General features: G+C 27.7%; 2 protein-coding genes across 3 annotated transcripts in view; both read left to right on the forward strand.

The window, feature by feature from the left end:
- Positions 1-18,566, forward strand: part of LOC100568890 — a 157,753-nt gene that overhangs the window by 60,889 nt on the left and 78,298 nt on the right. The gene's annotated exons all lie outside the window — the stretch shown is intronic.
- LOC100167055 (phosphate carrier protein, mitochondrial) lies at positions 4,311-17,594 on the forward strand. Its single transcript, XM_001951237.4, has 7 exons — positions 4,311-4,672; positions 10,002-10,162; positions 10,241-10,315; positions 10,396-10,557; positions 16,475-16,653; positions 16,926-17,113; positions 17,352-17,594. The coding sequence occupies exons 1-7, from the start codon at positions 4,576-4,578 to the stop codon at positions 17,507-17,509; spliced, it is 1,020 nt and encodes a 339-aa protein (XP_001951272.1). The 5' UTR covers positions 4,311-4,575; the 3' UTR covers positions 17,510-17,594.

An 18,566-nucleotide genomic window follows, 5' to 3' on the forward strand; every position in this document is an offset into this window, starting at 1 on the left:
TTGTATTTATTATACACGCTATAACTCACTTAAAAACTGAATTATCTGTAAAAATACTTCCAACAAAACACAGATAATGTTCTTACCATCAAGTTTCATAATAGGTCGATTCACTCTAAGTTTTAAGCCAACGGCATACAACTTGAATTTCTGAGCGTAAATTTGGTATGTTACGCGTTTGTATGACGGAGACAACACATGCGGGTGTGGCGTCCTCTTAATACTTAGCCACTTACCTAGGTACCTGGTACATAGTATTAAATGACAACACGTAAAATCTGTATTTTATATATATAATAATAATATATTACCGACATTGGATAAATTATTATTAATAGATCAATATTTTCTAATTGCAACGTGACCACATGGTATTGTAGCCTATAGGGACAGTAGTGCGTGGATTTAAAAGTTTTAAAAAATAATAAGAAGTGCGTAAAGCTAGATAATGAGACATTAAAAAAAAAAAAATAACCTACACTAAAACCTTCTCTTTAAAACTACCCATTTTCCTAACAATCAAACACATTACACTTATAAATATTAATATTTAATAGTCAAAATAACAAAACATATACAAAGATTTACATAACTCATGACAGTTAAATACTATTTAATATGCACATGGTATGTACATTGTACATAATAATATGATATAGTTTGCCTATATATGCTATAATATTGTTGTTATCGACGATGCACGACGTCGTCATTTCGGAAAAAAATAAATACCAACACTAAAATCTGAAAATAAACAAAAATAAAAACCAATTACCTATTGATATTACGATTTTACGGTTTTGTGCGATGTCGATGTGGTCCTGTAACTTTAACAGTATTCAGTTGTGAACTTTTGGTTTCACAGTTACAGTATTCACGTTGATAGTTAAAACATTAAAATTAAAAAGGTGGGTAAGTGGATGTCGCTCTGCTGTACAGTAGGTTACAAGACGTGGGTCACTGTTACTGATGGCGTTTAATTTGAATTCAATGATATAATATCATTGTATGAAAAAATACGATTCTGAGCGAAAACGGTCAGTCAGCCTATGATATTAGTATATTATTACTAAGTATATTTGATGATATTAAGGTGAATTAAGCAATTTATGTATAATCTATTTACGTGGAACCCTGTTTTAAATTTTCAATCCTTAGCTATAAAAGTTGAACATTTTATAAATTTTTAACTACAAAATAATTATTAAATTTTAAATTGATAAATTTTGTCAAAATTTTAACTTAAAATGCTTATAAAAAAAAAATTGTGCATATGTATTTTTAATATTTTTCAACTGCTATTGTAACAATGTATCGGGAGCCTTGTATTAATTTTTTACACTTTTTGGCCCAATAGATAAAACTTTATTGATATTTATAGAAAAAAAAAACTAAAAAAAAATTGAAAACATACAATGTCCGTAAACAGCTCAAAAAGAGTAAAATTATTTTCAAAATTTTATCGTATATAGAAAATACTAATATAAACATTCAGTGAATTTTTCAAGTATCTACAGTCATTCGTTTTTTAATTACAACAAAAGAAAAAAATCGTTACGTAAGAAATCGAGTGAATATCAAATGTTGTAAAAATATGAATTTCAAACGCTCGTAAAAATTTAATTTGAGTTTCTTATAGACATTTTTTTTTTTGATAAAGGTAGATTATCCTATAAGGAATCTTGTATTACATTTTAAAATCTTAGTTCTAAAAAGAAAAATGTTTACGAATTATAAACTCAAAATAATTAGGTAATTTTCGTGATTTTTCCATATTTTGTCAATTTTTGAACTTTAAATGCTAATAAAAAAAACTGTGATCAAGGATTTTTAATATTTTTCAAATGTCATTGTAACAATATAGTAGGAGCCTTGTATGAAATTTTCAAGTATTTTTACTCAACAAATAAAGTCTTATTGACATTCATAGAAAAAAAAACTAAAAAAATGGAAACTGAAAATGTCCGTAAACAGCTCAAAATATTTGAAAAATGTTATGGTGTATAGAAAATGCAATCATAAACGTCCAGTTAAAATTGTATGCACCTACGGTCATTTGTTTTAAAGTTACACCAAAAACCAAAATCGATTTTCTCGAAAACAGATTTTGCGTAAAAATTCCTGTTTGTCCTTAATTTTTCTTTTGTTTTTCATGGCGCTTTTGAAAACTATTGGAAAAATTTTACTTTTGACCCCCAAAGTACCAACTGCTATTGTAACAATGTATCAGGAGCCTTGTATTAATTTTTTACACTTTTTGGCCCAATAGATAAAACTTTATTGATATTTATAGATAAAAAACTAAAAAAATTTAAAACTTACAATGTCCATAAACAGCTCAAAAAGAGTCAAATTATTTTCAAAATTTTATCGTATATAAAAAAAAACTGTGACTAAGGATTTTTATTTTTCAAATGTCATTGTAACAATATAGTAGGAGCCTTGTATTAAATTTTCAAGTAATTTTACTCAACAAATAGTTTTATTGACATTCATAGAAAAAAAAACTAATAAAATTGGAAACTGAAAATGTCCCTAAACAGTTCAAAACAAATCAAAATATTTTTAAAATTTTATTATGTATAGAAAATGGAAATATAAATAAACAGTGAAAATTGTATGTATCTACGGTCATTTGATTTAAAGTTACACCAAAAACCAAAATCGATTTTCTCGAAAACAGCTTTTGCGTAAAAATTTCCGTTTTTCCTTAATTTTTCTTTTGTTTTTCACGGCGCTTTTGAAAACTATTGGAAATTTCAAATTTTGACCTCCCGAATGCACCAACTAGATTCACTTTCCCATCAAACAAGATACTGTTGAAGAAAATCGAAGCAGTTTTACTGCCCCAAATCGTGATAACAGACAACAAAAATAAAAAAAACACATATCATTGTAAAATCAATACATTCATCGTTCCACTCAGAATCTAAAATGAATTCATGTTACAAATAAAATCGTCGGAAAATTAATTAAATATGTACCTATAATATGACTATATAAATATGGAATTTTATAATTTCAATAGCCATTTAAAATAATTTAAAATATAGGTAATAACTAATAAAGTAGATATAACTAATGAGTATATTATACCATAATATATAATAATATATAATATAAATTGTATTATATAATATGTACTTAATGATATAGGGATATAGTATGATATATTATGATATACTTAGAATGAAATAAATTTACATTCTATAATGTTTTCAAACATTAAATTAAACTTATTGAAAGCTAATGAAACGATCATATAAATTTAAAACAGTATAAATGTAATTATGATTTACATTTAACGCATATAGAATTAATTCTTTTAAATCTGTATTAATTTCTTAGTTTTCGCGGTTATGTCATTCCACGTGATTTTGATTAAATATGATTAACTGCGGTGTGCTGTTCTAAACGGTAGGTAATGCGAATAATATACGATTATAAATTAATGCTTATGTTATAGATACACATCAGTGTGTGTGTGGTATTGAACGATTTAATTTTTGGAAAACTGCGGAATTTATGTATAAAAGTATGCGGATTTGAACTGTGATCTTTTTTTGAAAGTGTGAGTCATGACGACCACCAAAAATTAACGCAACAACACTTTATTGGGTACAACTTGATGTTTCATAGAAATTAATAATATAATAAGTTTATCGAGAATATTCAACTTACCGGACACTTGTATTAGAGAATAGAATTTATGAAGCACTCACCGTGTTTGTGTTAATGTTACCACTTGTCGTGTTAGGTAGGTATTATTTAAGACAATAAATTATAAATTACCATGTACATATTATTATTTTCCAATAAACATAATAAACGCATGCTTATACGACCGGCATTCGCACATTTTAATATGAGGACAGATTTTAACAATGGACATCTAGATTCTTTGTTATCTATCATAGTACCTTACATGTCTAGAAGTGTTGATAGGTAATCGAACAATTATTCGATAAATACCTACAGTTTTGTGGAAACAACCAAATGTCTCCTCGGTGAAATCGCACGGCCGTTGGTCCCATTCCAAAACCTTAAGTGTGTGGTTTTTGGATTTAACGCACTACGGGGACGGAGGTACGAAAATTCTGAGTTCCGCCTACCACACACGTACTTGCGGCGGCATATTGGCAAGCGTACAAGTCATAGATAAGTATATATAAAGTGTATACAAGTGTACAGAACGGCCGACGCGGACACAGCGGGGGTTACGACAGACCGCCTCGCCGCCACGGAGCTAATAATAATACTTGCAAATCGTTACGCGTGTTTGCGAAACGGCCGCCGCTGCCCGCTAAGTAGGAAAAGCGCCGGTGCCAGTGATTTTCTATTACTGTACCTTACTGGTACTTTGCAATTTTTTTTTTCTTGTCACAATTGGCATTGACATTAGGATTATTTGGGTCAGCGATTTCGACACACGCGGCTCTACAAGATCGACGATCCGATCGTCGTCGCCGCCAGTGTGTGTGTGTCGTGCAGTACGCACAGTAACCGCCGCCGTCCCGTCCGCGAGTAAAATTTATATACATTTTTTTTTCTAATTAACCGTTGAATCAAACCGTCATGCGGTCTTCACAGGAAATTGTCCAAGCGGGACGGCAAGTGTTCCCGGCACCTGACTTCAGTTCCAACGGCGCCATGGCCGCGGCCGTCGTCGAAGGTATAATACATAAACATGATAATATTTTGTCCGCACAAGTAGAATCCGTCTAGTTACTCTCAATGGGAACGTTCGACATATTTTGGGCTCCAATCGTATTTTGCGCCGCTACACGATCGAAAATGTGATTTAATTATTTCTAATAAGGTGAACTTGGACACACAGTCTTGATCTTTTTAATACAAATATTAGATACGTACTTTCATAGTTTCCGTATAAATCCAACCCAAAAAATTATACATCGAAGCACGTGAACGCCAAACAAAGAACATTCCCGTGGCTTGTCACAGAGTCTATTTTTTTCATCTAAGGTTGAAGGGAGACGAATTTTTAATTAAATGTACCAGCTAAAAAAACGCAATTTCTTTGAACGAGTTTATAATAAGTACTATACTTCATTACGTCATATTATAATGTAGGTACCTATATACATAAAATAATAAATATATTGCATATTATAATAGAACAAACCTCATGATGTTTATTTATTCACTATTCGTAAGTTATAAATTATAATTCTAACATCATCTTTAAAATATCCCCGGTGGGGGGGGGGCATGGTGCTATGAAAAAGTCAAAACTTTCTTTTAAGCGAACTGTGGTCTCAAATAACCGCTAATCTATTTTAATAGACAATTTGCTGCGTGGTCACTCTTGGATTATGCCCAGTTAGGTACCTATCGATATTTTGGTAGAAATATCTGTGGTCGTTATAAACGTGTGCACAAGCCCGGATTTCGTTTCGCTGATAATTTTGCCCGGCTTTGCATCAACGCACTTAATAAAATTTACAAAAATAATATATATATATGCCTTTTTCACTATTACCGTACAGTGTACACGGTACATAATATCGATGTACGTAGGTATATTGTATTATACAATTTGTATACCTACGTAATTCTAGCAGCAATTTTTATTAATTTGTGAAAAATTTGTTTTGACCCTTTACCTACCTATATACGTTTCATTAAATTTTTTCATAACAATAACTTTTTCAAATCCTAAACATGAATATTGTAATTGTCAGTTAATAGCATGGTTTTAAAATGTTTGATAAAGATAATAATATATCTAATGTCATTTATCAATAAGTAATATCCGTGTTACACATTTTAAAAGTTAAATTTTTTTGTATGATTTTATGTGCAGTAAATTGTAACCAAACGTTGGCGTGAATTTAATAGACACTTGATCGATTAGCTTCTAAATATATATATTTTAAAACGATTTTGTTTTAGTTGGGGATATTAAATCTTAATAGCTCTATTTAATTATTTTTAGTTATTTGTATTTGTCAGTATATGTCAACTTCATTAATATTTGTGAACTAATTTTTTTTATTGAATAAAGTAATAATAACTTTGTGGTACCTACCAATGTAATTTTTATAGCTTTGATTATTAACGGGTATCAAAAAATTTACTTTTCCGAAATGAAAAAAAACACTCACAATACGTGGGTATATAATAATATTACCATGAACCATTAGGACAATTTGTCTTATATAGAATCAAATATTGAATATATATCACAATCGCGTATATCTAATATAATTAATTAAATAATAAGTATACTAGTCGTTGTAGTTTTTTGGTATTGCGGGTTTTTTTTAACAAATTATAAAGACAAATACGTTGATCACGTGTACTGTTATTTAAGAATTTATTAAATTATATTGATTACAATGTAGGTACATTTTATTAACTATGAATTATATTGAATAGGTACTTAACGAAAAAAATGTAATGAATTGACTTTCCATGAACAAACTTACTAGGTAGGTATACTTATATTAATTTAATTTATGGATTTTTTTAACTAGGTACCTAATCAAATATAATCAAAATCGAATTATTATAGTGATTGATATTATAGGTACTTACAACTGATTGATATAGATAGTACTGTCAGAAGGAAATTAAACTCTTTCCGTATGTTTGAAAATAAAACTTTTTATGTTAGTCATTAACTTGCATGGAATACTACAAAGTTCCTACCAATTCTTACCCAAAGTTGAGTAAGTACCTAGGTATATGATTATTAAATAAATTAATAAATAATTCATACAATAATTATTTTATATAAGTAGGTATAATTATGATATACCTTAATGATTCAAATATTATACCCGTTTATGAATTAGATCATCTTAGATATTCAACAGGGCACATCTAAACATTATTTTCGTTATGACATTTTGATATACCTACCTACTTTAACGTAATCAAAAAACAAAATACAAATGTTAGGTATTAGGTACTTTGTATTATATTATACAATAAGTAATTACTTACAGAATGTCGTTCCAAGATTAAGTGTGGGTTTGTTTTTAAAGTTTAAAACTATTTATAATTAACTTAGTGTAGTGATTAACAATTTATAGTTATATGTAAGAATATAAAAGTAACATATTTATGAATATTGAATAAGTTATTATTTATATATAATTTGGAAAATAATTGATCGAAAAAATAAAATAATTAATATAAATAAAAATATAATATAACAATTAAATCAAACAGAAAACGTGATCTTGGAGCATAAATTCATTAAGTATTAGTTATTACCTATCTATTATTTCAAATTCAAAATCACTGATAAACCCACAAGAAAGTTTGTCAAAGGACCGGAATCAACAATTGTAAGTACCTAGGTATAATTGTTGTTCTTTAATTGTCATGGTAAAAAAAAATACGTCACTGATTTAAAATTTGAAATTATATAATATAGTGAATAAACTTTGAATCAAATTGTTATCCATTGATATTATGTTTAAATTTAAATTTAAAATATTATATTTGGTTTATCTAAGATGTGATTAATGATTACTGATGGTTAAAATATATATATATATTCAAAACCTAATTAGAGTATTACCATTTGCCAATTTATTTTTCAAAATGTATTTTTAAAAAAACCTTGTGAAAACTCTGTAAAAACATTGCATATAAATAACCAAGGCAAAATCATATTAAAAACTATTTCAGTTTATAATAATATTGATTTACCTTTGTGTGTAGATGATGAAAGGATCATGTGTTCAATGCGGGACAGAGTTGGTAGGTATACTGCAATGGTGATAGGTATATTTTGGCAGTCAATTGGTAAATTTTTTTTTAGAATTATAAAATACAATTTACGTATTATTTGTTTTTCTTACATTCATAAATCTTAATATATATTATATTATTAATTTTTGAAAGACTGAGGAAGAAAACTATTTTTTTTTTTAACTCGTTAAGTTCATATGGAAAAGGTAACGCTCTGCTGTACAGTAGGTGTCGACTGTCGAGTATAGGTATCAACCTTGTCATTGAGTTCGCTGTTATGTGCTAAATTTTAACTCAATAATAAATCATTGCATACAAAAAACGATTATGATCGGAGACGGTCAGTTACCCTATAAGTACCTATTGCAAAGTATATTTTATTATATGTATATTTATATTGCTATTAAAGAATTTGTTTTACTATTAGTAATACGGATGGTCGAATATTATTTAGTTGAAATCATCTATGTTTTTATATTATTAATCATTATTCATTATATTAGTATAATATTCAATATTGTATACATCTATATTATAGTGTATTATTGGTATGATTTTTGGGTTCTATTTTCGTGGTATAAATTTGTTTTATACCTTTAAATTAATCTGAGTACATAGAAAATATTATTGCGCACATGATGTAGTCAAATATAATAATATACGTAGATTCTACGCGTGGTACGCGTGGGGTACGCATACCACAGGTTGAGAAACGCTGTTGTAGAACATTCAATCTGACAGTCTAAAATTAATTAAAATACATATAACATTATAAATAATAATTACGATTTTGTATTCATTCATTTTTTTTTTTAATTACATCAATAGTTTGTATAAAACAGAATATATTTTAAATCTGTTGGTTCATCGTTCATATTAGGAAAACAAATTAACTAACCATTACAATAGTCTATAAGTTATAACAGTGGTCGGAAATTGGCGGCCTGCGGGCTAAATCCAGCCCGTGGAGTGGAAATAACTGGACCGCGAATAATATTTATATTTTGATCTATTTTTATGTTGTATTTGGATGTATTTTGGTTCCACATAAAAATGTGAAACTTCGTTTTCCAAAATTATATTCTCCAATATACGTTTTTAAAAATAAATATCCTTCAAGATATATAATATATATAATAGATATAATAAGATATAATAGCTCCACCTTAAAAACACTGCGCATTACTTACCTAGTTGTTCTCCAAAAGTAGTAAATTTAAAAAAAAACTGACTAATATTAATTATTAAATTATATTAAATAATTTGTTTTAAAAAGCTTAATATTATGTATTTTTAACACAAAAATAAATACATTACCCAATTCTTAACTAATGTTCGACCCCTGGTAAGTGGTAGATAATATTAATTAACACCTGTTATAAAATTTAAAGGTAAGATTAATATGTTTGACATTTCGGAGGCTTTTATTGATATTTTTATTAAGAATCAAATTACCAAGTTACTACATTTAGAAACTATACATTTTTTGTAGTAATATCAAATTTTAAAAATATCACAGTAAAATGGATTATTATTTTTTATCTATTATAACTATCATATTATATCTATATTATTTTTTACAACAAAACAAACGTCGACTGATTATCGACACACGTGCATGAGTTTGTGTGCACGGGCGCGTATAGGCGTGTTGAGTCTACAATAGTTGGTGTGGTGATATTATACCAGGCGGCAGGCACTAATACAAATTTGGGCTATGCGTTGTGATGTTAAACATTTACTGATTGCAATGTATAGTTTTCAATTTCAACAAAGTAACCAATGATAATAGTGGTTATACTGGTTGAACAGTAGCATATTTGATTCGTCTTATAGAAGGGGGGGGGGGGGCAATATCCTTTTGGTCCAAAAATTTTACCTTTAACCATTTACCCACTTAGGCCTATACAGAGGGAAAAACATGTATCCAATAGTAAAATTTTTAGGCTGTTATTATAACTTAAAAACACTCTAAACTTCTATACAGATTTTTGAAAGAAGTTATTATTTATAGGTAGTTATTCCAACCACCTCTAATCGCAATAAACAAATGTTTCAGAACTTACACATTATATTACTTATATTAATCGTGGCTAGATTACGGCTTACGCTAGGATTTAAAAAAATATTTTTATAATAGAGTTAGGTATACTGTTTATAGAAATTAGGTATTGAAGAACCTGTAGGTCACTCTTCCATATATATTTAATAATTTGTTTTGTGCATTTTACATACGGGGGATTGTTATAACAAAAATTAATTTTATTCATTTAAAGACAGCTGTGCGTTTGGATCAACAAAATATTTTTTGCTTTGCGGGCTTGGCGGTTTTTTGTCGTGTGGAATAACTCACACAATGGTCACACCCCTGGACTTGGTTAAATGTCGTTTGCAAGTCGACCAAGCCAAATACAAGAACGTTGTTCATGGTTTCAAAGTAAGTAAAAGTAACATTCGTATACGTTACAACTAAGAAATATAAAAACCACAATTTTTATCGATGATTTATGCGTAGATTACAATGAAAGAAGATGGTTTCAAGGGATTGGCCAAAGGATGGGCACCAACTTTCTTGGGATATGCCGCTCAAGTAAGTCAAATTCAAAATAATTTTTCGTGCTTAACAAATACAATATACATATGTCTATAACCGTTAATGATCTCTATTAGGGCATGTGCAAATTTGGTTTGTATGAAGTTTTCAAAGTTCACTATTCGGAGATGATTGGCGAAGAGAACTCATACGTATACAGAACCGCATTGTACTTGGCTGCGTCTGCATCTGCCGAATTCTTCGCTGACGTCGCACTCAGCCCCATGGAAGCTGCAAAAGTAAGCTACGCAATATTACTTAAATTAAGATACAAAGTTGAATAGATCCATTATATGGTCAATAATAGTTGAATGGTAAAATAATAAATTTAACATAATACTAGGTCTTAAATTAATATATTTTTATTCATACCTACACATAAATGTAATCACAATAGTTTTAAAAAATAGGTTTATCTCGAACACTTATTAATTGATAAAAATGTATTAAAATAACACGGTCGATAAATTTTGACACACACTGTCTAGCATGCGATTAAGCGAAATAGCTGAAAATATAAAATAGCCTAAGCATATTCCCAATAATATTAATAAACTGATCATATTGAAAAAAAGTTTAGTAGAATTAACAAAACTATCGTTAATGTATCATATACGGACAAAAAATACACCTTTAGACCTATTTATTTTAAATAACAATATTTTAATAAACGTAAATCGAAAAAAAGTTGAAAATTCTAAGTTTGATAAATAAAAGAAAAGAAAAATAGAAAGATGGATATCTGTTTAACCTATTTTCAAAATCCCCTATATGTCTAAAAAAATGCCAAATAATTAATGTAGGTATAGTAAATATTTTGAAATCATGAAAATTTTAAATTACTTATTTAGTACTATATACGGTTAGGTTTTTGAACTAAAACAACATAATCGATTTTTCAAATACTGGTTTTACGTTAATATTAAATTGTTTTTACTGTTTGATTACGTATATTAAAAAAAAATAATAATAAACCAATTACCATATATTATATGTATTTCATTAGGTATCAAAAATCCTTGTTATTTTTGTTATAACTATTAACGTTTGTACCTACCTATAATCAACAAAAAAAATAAATTTGTTTACAATTAAGCAATTGAACCTAACATATTTTAGTTACTATAATCAATAAATCTCCTTGTTATTTTTCACTGTGAACAACTTATAACACAGGTCAAACTAATAACCTAAATAATTATTGATATAACAAAATACGGTAGGTAGGTAGATATTTATATAAGGGAACACATTGATTTTTTCATCAAAATAAACCTGGTTATTTTTGATTCTGAGAGCAGCGGTGTATGTATTGATTTCACAATGATGTTTTTTTTTATTATTATGATTTATGCCTGTCATCACCTTTTGAGACAGTAAAAATGCTTCAATTTTCATCAGCAGCAATTTTTCTGGTAGGAAAGTGAATCTAGTTAGTACTTTAGGGGGTCAAAAGAAAATTGCCCAACAGTTTCAAAAGCGTCAGTAAAAACAAACAACAAATTAAGGAAAAATTGAGGTTTGACCTAACCAGTTTTCGAAAAGATTGATTTTGTTATGAATGTTAATCTCAAAAAAAAATTACCAACTAGGTATAGTTAGGTACAACCTATAGATACAATTGTCAATGAATGTTTACATATGCAATTTCTATGCACCATAACATTTTCGAAATATTCCTACTCTTTTTGAGCTATTTATAGGCATAATTAAATTATGTATTTAATAGTTTATTTTTAACTATTCTTAACTCAAAATGTATTTTGAGCGTTAATCCAAAATAATTGCTTAAGAGCGTCTGAAGTTAAAACGTTGAAAAGATTCATCAAAATTACAAAATTGGTAAATTTGGAAAATTATTTACAATTGTTTTATTTAGGTAAATGCTTTGAAAATTAAATACAAGACTTCCCTTAAGTTTTCATACAATAATTAAAAATTCTCATATTAAATGTTTATTTTATCATTTCTATAAAAGATCATAGGCGAATCTAGGAATTCATAGCAGGGTGTGCCTTTACTTCAAAAAGGCCCTCTGTAGTTCAAAATACCTCTTAGTTATCACACGTTTAAATATGTTTCCCATTTGAAATAACAATATTAATAATATTAAAAAATATTAAGATTAATTTTTATTACATAGTTTAGATGCTATTTTTCATGCTGTAAAATACACATGGTATGTTTCAAAATTGTTCAATTTAATCAACTACAACTATTGCAAAGTTCGATAGGTATATATTATTCAATTATTTTTTTTGGACATACTTATATAACCAACAATTAAATTGTTAATCAATTATGTTTAAAATTCTTGGAAGTTTATTATAACATCTTAATTTTATTATCATTAACAACAAAGAATTGTATTAAATATATAACTTGATTTTATTATCATTATAACAAAGAATTGTATTAAATATATAATATAACTGGTGGTAATTAACAACTGTTTTTTATAGGTACATTTTATAAAATTAGTCTTTCAGTTCTGCATCCTTTTTTTGTTTTAACACTCTTTTTGAGTGACCACTTGAATTCTTAGGCGACATGTATTTAATACAATTCTTTGTTATTAATGATTATAAAATATTATACTTTATATAATTATACTTCTGTGTTAAATGTTAATACTTAATACGAAATAAAGTATTTTTCATTTTGTCAATAACCATAAAAATGATAATTACTGGTAAAATTAAATTACATAAAATAGCTATGATTATGGCTATAAATTACGACTGTAGCCGTGCTATAAATAAACAGGAGTGTTTTCTCATTTCTTGTTAATATTGCTGATCTCTTATCAACAATCAATTTTGCTTATCACGATAATATTTACTGACAATATTTGAACCCTGACGCGGACACGATTTATTAAAATTAAAATATAAATTGTTTAATGTTTAGACTTAATACCGTTGTAACTGAAAGGAGTATTTATGGGCCCTACGCAAGTTTATACGAGTCGCAGGGTGTTCCCTGGCACACCAGGCACACCATGTAGATTCACCTATGTAAAAGATAAAATTTTCCAAATATTTTGACTCGTTTTAAGTTAGGTATTTATAGACATTTTAATTTTTCAATTATTATAAATTGAAATATTTATTATTTTTATTTTTTTATAAATGTCAATAAAATGTCATTAGTTGGGTCAAAAAGCGAGTAAAAGTGTAATCCAAGTTTCCTCATAAGTAGTTATAATAGCTATTGAAAAATAAATATAAATCTATAGACATGGTTTTTTTTTAAGTATATAAAGTTCAAATTTTGACAACATTTATCAAAATCTTGAACATTTTCAAATTTATTTTTTATTTAGTTAAAAAATTATAAAATTTGTATATCTTATGATTGAAAATTTAAACAACAATTCTCAGAAATAGTTCATACAATAACCAAACAATCGTAAAAATAGATATATAAACACATTAATATTAAACAGACATTTTATAAGTTCGAATTTTGACAAAATTAAGTACCTACATATTAAAACCAAGAATCACGGTTTAATTATTTTATTGTAATTTAAAAATATTATTCATTGGCTTATGAAACTTTTAGAGTCTATTAATATATTATTATACTTTATATAGGTACACAATGATATTTTTAAATGTATTTTTTTTGGCAAAAATTAATTTAACTTACTGTACTAATTAGTAAAATAAATTACTTAAATCACAATAATTGAATAATATTATCATGAAATATACCTAGTAATATTATAGATTGATAGGTCGTCTTCGCTCAGAATCGTTTTTTGTATTCTATGATTTTATATCATTGAATTCAAATTTAACATCATATATTACAATGGATAACTGTAATAACCTACTGTACAGCAGAGCGACACCCGCTAACCCCTTTTTTTTACTATTGGTAGTAATCATATTAATTTTACATTTGATTGCACACTCAAAATTAAAATAAATTAATTAACACTTAAAAAATATGCTTTTGTACAGGCTTATAATAATTTACTCATGATGAATGCGTTTGTTTGTTTGGCTTAGCAATTAAATTATAATAAATTATAAAAATGAATTACGTAATAAAAATAATAATTGTTACTAAATAGTAAGAAATTAAGAGCAGGCAGTATAGTAAGCCTACCCGCTGGGAAATGCCACTGAACCGTATACTTTAAAAGAAATATACGTTTTTATTTGCGCTGACAAATGTCTACATATGTATATTTATCGTTTTGCTTAGATGGTATCGAAAATGTTCAAAAATACAATTCTTGTTTTCATTTTACTCATATATCGGATATATTATATTCTCTTCGTCAATGTTTCGAAAAATCCCTTTTAAAATGTGTTTATTTAAAAAGAAAATACGTGAGAGAAAATAACACGTGTGTTATATCAATAACGGGCTTATGGTACTGCCGCCGCTTTTACTTAACAAAATAATATAACACTGCTTTCTGTCGATTTTTTCCATTATCATTATTTGTGTTCATAAACAAACACGCCCCCCTCTCGTGAAAATAAATAATGGGTTCCTAAGATGGTCCCTGTCATTAGATGCTTGGATAAAGATATTTTGTTATTTATAGACATCCTAATTGTTTTTATTAGATTTTTAAAATTGCTCTTTATTATTTAATTGTATTATTTAATTATTTATTTTTAACGAGAATGACTGTTTAAATCAAAATATATGTAAATACCAAATCTTTGTAAAAATAGTTGAAAACTGTAAATATTTAGGTATAGAAATATGTCATAATCTAAAATGGAATAACCACATAAAATGTGTAACAAATAAATTAAGAAACTTATGTATGCATTTAAAAATTTAACAGATATGTTAGAACTTAAGACAATTAGACTAGTGTATCAAACATAAATAATCCATAGTTGATTATGGTATTTCTATACGGGGAGGCACGTATGATACAACTATAAATCCACTAAAAAAAATACTAAATAAAATACTAAAAATTATCCTAAAAAAAAACTCAAAATAACACACAAAATATTTATACAATAACATGAATGTACTACCAATAAAAAAATTATTTTATAAAGTTTTGGTACTGTACATTATTAAAAATAACCTTACTTTTAAAACTGAACACGGACATAATACTAGACAAATATTTAATATCATTGTACCAACTATGCATAAAAAATTAACACATTCCACATACTTATATATTGGTCCAAAAATTTACAATATACTACCATTAGAAATTAAACACAGCAACTCTTTTAAGATTCTTAAAAAAAAAAATTACATTTTGGCTATTACAAGAACAAAATATAGACAGACTCATAACAAACGAATAGGATTACCTACTTCATTATTTATCATATTAGTTGTACGACTTTAGTAATTATTATTAGGTAATCTTAGTTTTATATTACCACATTATATTGTGTTTTTTAACTAAACAATTTTTTACATAATATAATATTATAAAAACAAAGAGAAGAAAATATATATTTACTTATATTAATATTATAGTTATGTAAGGAATGTATATTACAAATTCTAATTATTTAATTTATATGAACTATTTAATGAATTTATATTTCAAATTGTGAACTCGTGGGCCAATGGGGCCCATCTTCTTGAAGAATAAACAAAAATAAAAAAATAAATAAAAATAATATATTTAAATTATTCTTAATTGAAAAATGTATTAGCAATTTTAAAATATTAATATGTATATAATATAGTATGTCACAGGAAATATTAATATTTATGTATCATAAATTATAATAGGCGTATGGGTTTCCTATGTTATTAAATAAAATTGTTTTTCTTATGTGAATACAAAGGTTAGCTAATATTAAATCAACAACACTTTTAATAATTTACAGAACAAAAATTAATTTTATAGAATACCTTACGAAGGTTATATTACACCTTAAAATACACTTTTTTCTATAAAAAATAAATTGTTTTGTTTTTGTACATTAGCCAATAGGTACCTAATAAAACATTTTTATATATTTAATAATCATATTTAATTATACTATTTAGTATTATAATTACGAATTATGAAAACTATATTATAAATACACGTAAACTAAATTTATCTTGTTATTCTTAATTAGGTAAATTCTGTTTGATTTTACATTTAATGTACATATTATAATAGCTTACTTATACATAGTTATATTTTTTTGGCTGTAGGTCCGTATCCAAACTCAACCAGGATTTGCAAACACTTTGAGAGAAGCAATACCGAAAATTCACCAATCTGAAGGATTGAATGGATTTTACAAAAGCTTAGTGCCACTATGGATGAGACAAATCCCTTACACAATGATGAAATTTGCATGTTTTGAAAAGACTATTGAATTGCTGTACAAGTATGTAATTATTTTTAATGAGTTGAATGAGGTATATATAATATGTGGTAATTTACATATTATATTATGTAATATTGTTTATTATGTACCAATGTACTTTTCTTAAGAAACATTAAATGGTAAAGATTATATTTTTTTTAAATTGCTTCAGTAAATTAAAAAGTCAAAATAACTTGTCATTAAATGATTAAATGATTTTCGTTATTTTTATAATTATTACATAGGTATTTAAGAAATTTTGTATTTACAGTTATATATGCGTTTGCTTTTAGATATGTAGTGCCTAAGCCTAGGGCAGAATGCACCAAGGGCGAACAATTGATTGTGACATTTGGAGCCGGTTACATTGCTGGTGTATTCTGTGCTATTGTTTCCCATCCAGCTGACACGTTAGTGTCTAAATTGAACCAAGCTAAAGGTGCCTCTGCTGGAGATATTGTTAAGAAAATTGGATTCATGGGTGAGTGTAGTTAATTGAAGTTCAATACATATAATTTATGTTAAGTACTAAAAAAATACTCTGACTGTAAGAAATTATAATAAATATTATGTTCTATATGACCAATAGTTTGAGAACTACTAATGTTTTAGCTACTTACTGTTTTTGTATATTGTATTGTTTAATTTCATTACACGAAATAATATTATTTATTTTATTTGTTTCAAAATATTACCATTGATACATTTTTACTTTTTAGGATTATGGCAAGGATTGGGACCCAGGATTGTAATGGTAGGAACATTGACGGCCGCTCAATGGTTTATCTATGATGCAGTTAAAGTCTTCTTCAGGTTACCCAGACCACCACCACCAGAAATGCCAGAATCTTTAAAGAAGAAATTAGCACTACAATAATAATATAATGTAATAACAACAATGATGGTTGTAGAAAATGTTAAATTATTTAAAAATATATTAAAACATAGTTATTCAAAATAAATGTGTATAGTTGTATTATGGTACCTTTATGATGATAGCATGGTACTTAAGCATCAATATATTATTGTAAAAGAGTGCAGCTTAGGGCCAGTTGCGCCGTCTCTAATTAAAGTTAACCGGAGTTTAATCGGCTGAATTTGCCCGGTTAAATATCTGTTATCAGCTGATTAAGCTTAATCGAAGTTTAACCGTAGACGGTGCAACTGGCCCTTAGACATTTTTAATAGATTACATACTTAGTGAATCGTATACATATAATCAGTGCGGATTTACCCACAAGGCACGTGTCTAGGGCGCAATATCTTTTGTGGTACAATTTTTTAGTTAATTTTTACTTTTTACTTTTTCATAATTCAATAATTATATTTACCTAAATTCATATTTTATATTAATTTTTTTTTGTATACAACTCGCATGAAACTGGAGAATGGCTTACGTAGTCATAACAGCTATAATAACCTTGCCGTTTGAATTTAATTCTGCGGCCGGCGTGCGCCGTGCAGCGCCGCCACCGCTAGAGGTTCGACTTCGACATCGACACGGCAGTTGCCACTTGCCTATGTTAATGCATGGGAGGTGGTATATAGGTGTGCGGCGTAAACACATACAATATTGTGAATGGGGCATGCGTAAAACGCCAGCCAAGGCAATCAAATATACTGCCTCGGGCCGCCGGGTACATTTTATATAGCCGCTCTATTAGCTGGGGGGAGAACAGCTTGCACAGTGCTTAGCAAATAAATTATTTGATATTAAGTGAAATGACTCGCCTAACCCCGCACCCGGTGGCAGCACCAAAATAAGTGTGCGCGGGCGCGCGGGCACCAAACTAGTATATTCTTATGCTCGGTTTCACCACGTAGGAGTTAAAGTTTAGATTAGTTAACTCCGAGTTATCCAGTGACCCAAGGTTATAATTTTTTCAGTTTCACCACGGGTTTATAGGTGAGAGTTAGTTAATCTGAGGTTAGCT

Source organism: Acyrthosiphon pisum, chromosome A2 (assembly GCF_005508785.2).
Source record: "Acyrthosiphon pisum isolate AL4f chromosome A2, pea_aphid_22Mar2018_4r6ur, whole genome shotgun sequence".
In the NCBI taxonomy this organism is placed as follows: domain Eukaryota; kingdom Metazoa; phylum Arthropoda; class Insecta; order Hemiptera; family Aphididae; genus Acyrthosiphon; species Acyrthosiphon pisum.

Coding starts and splice junctions, on each gene's coding strand:
- LOC100167055 (XM_001951237.4), top strand. CDS start 4,576: ATGCGGTCTTCACAGGAAATTGTCCAAGCGGGACGGCAAGTGTTCCCG. Junction 10,163..10,240: donor ACGTTGTTCATGGTTTCAAA/GTAAGTAAAAGT, acceptor ATTTATGCGTAG/ATTACAATGAAAGAAGATGG. Junction 10,558..16,474: donor GCCCCATGGAAGCTGCAAAA/GTAAGCTACGCA, acceptor TTTTGGCTGTAG/GTCCGTATCCAAACTCAACC.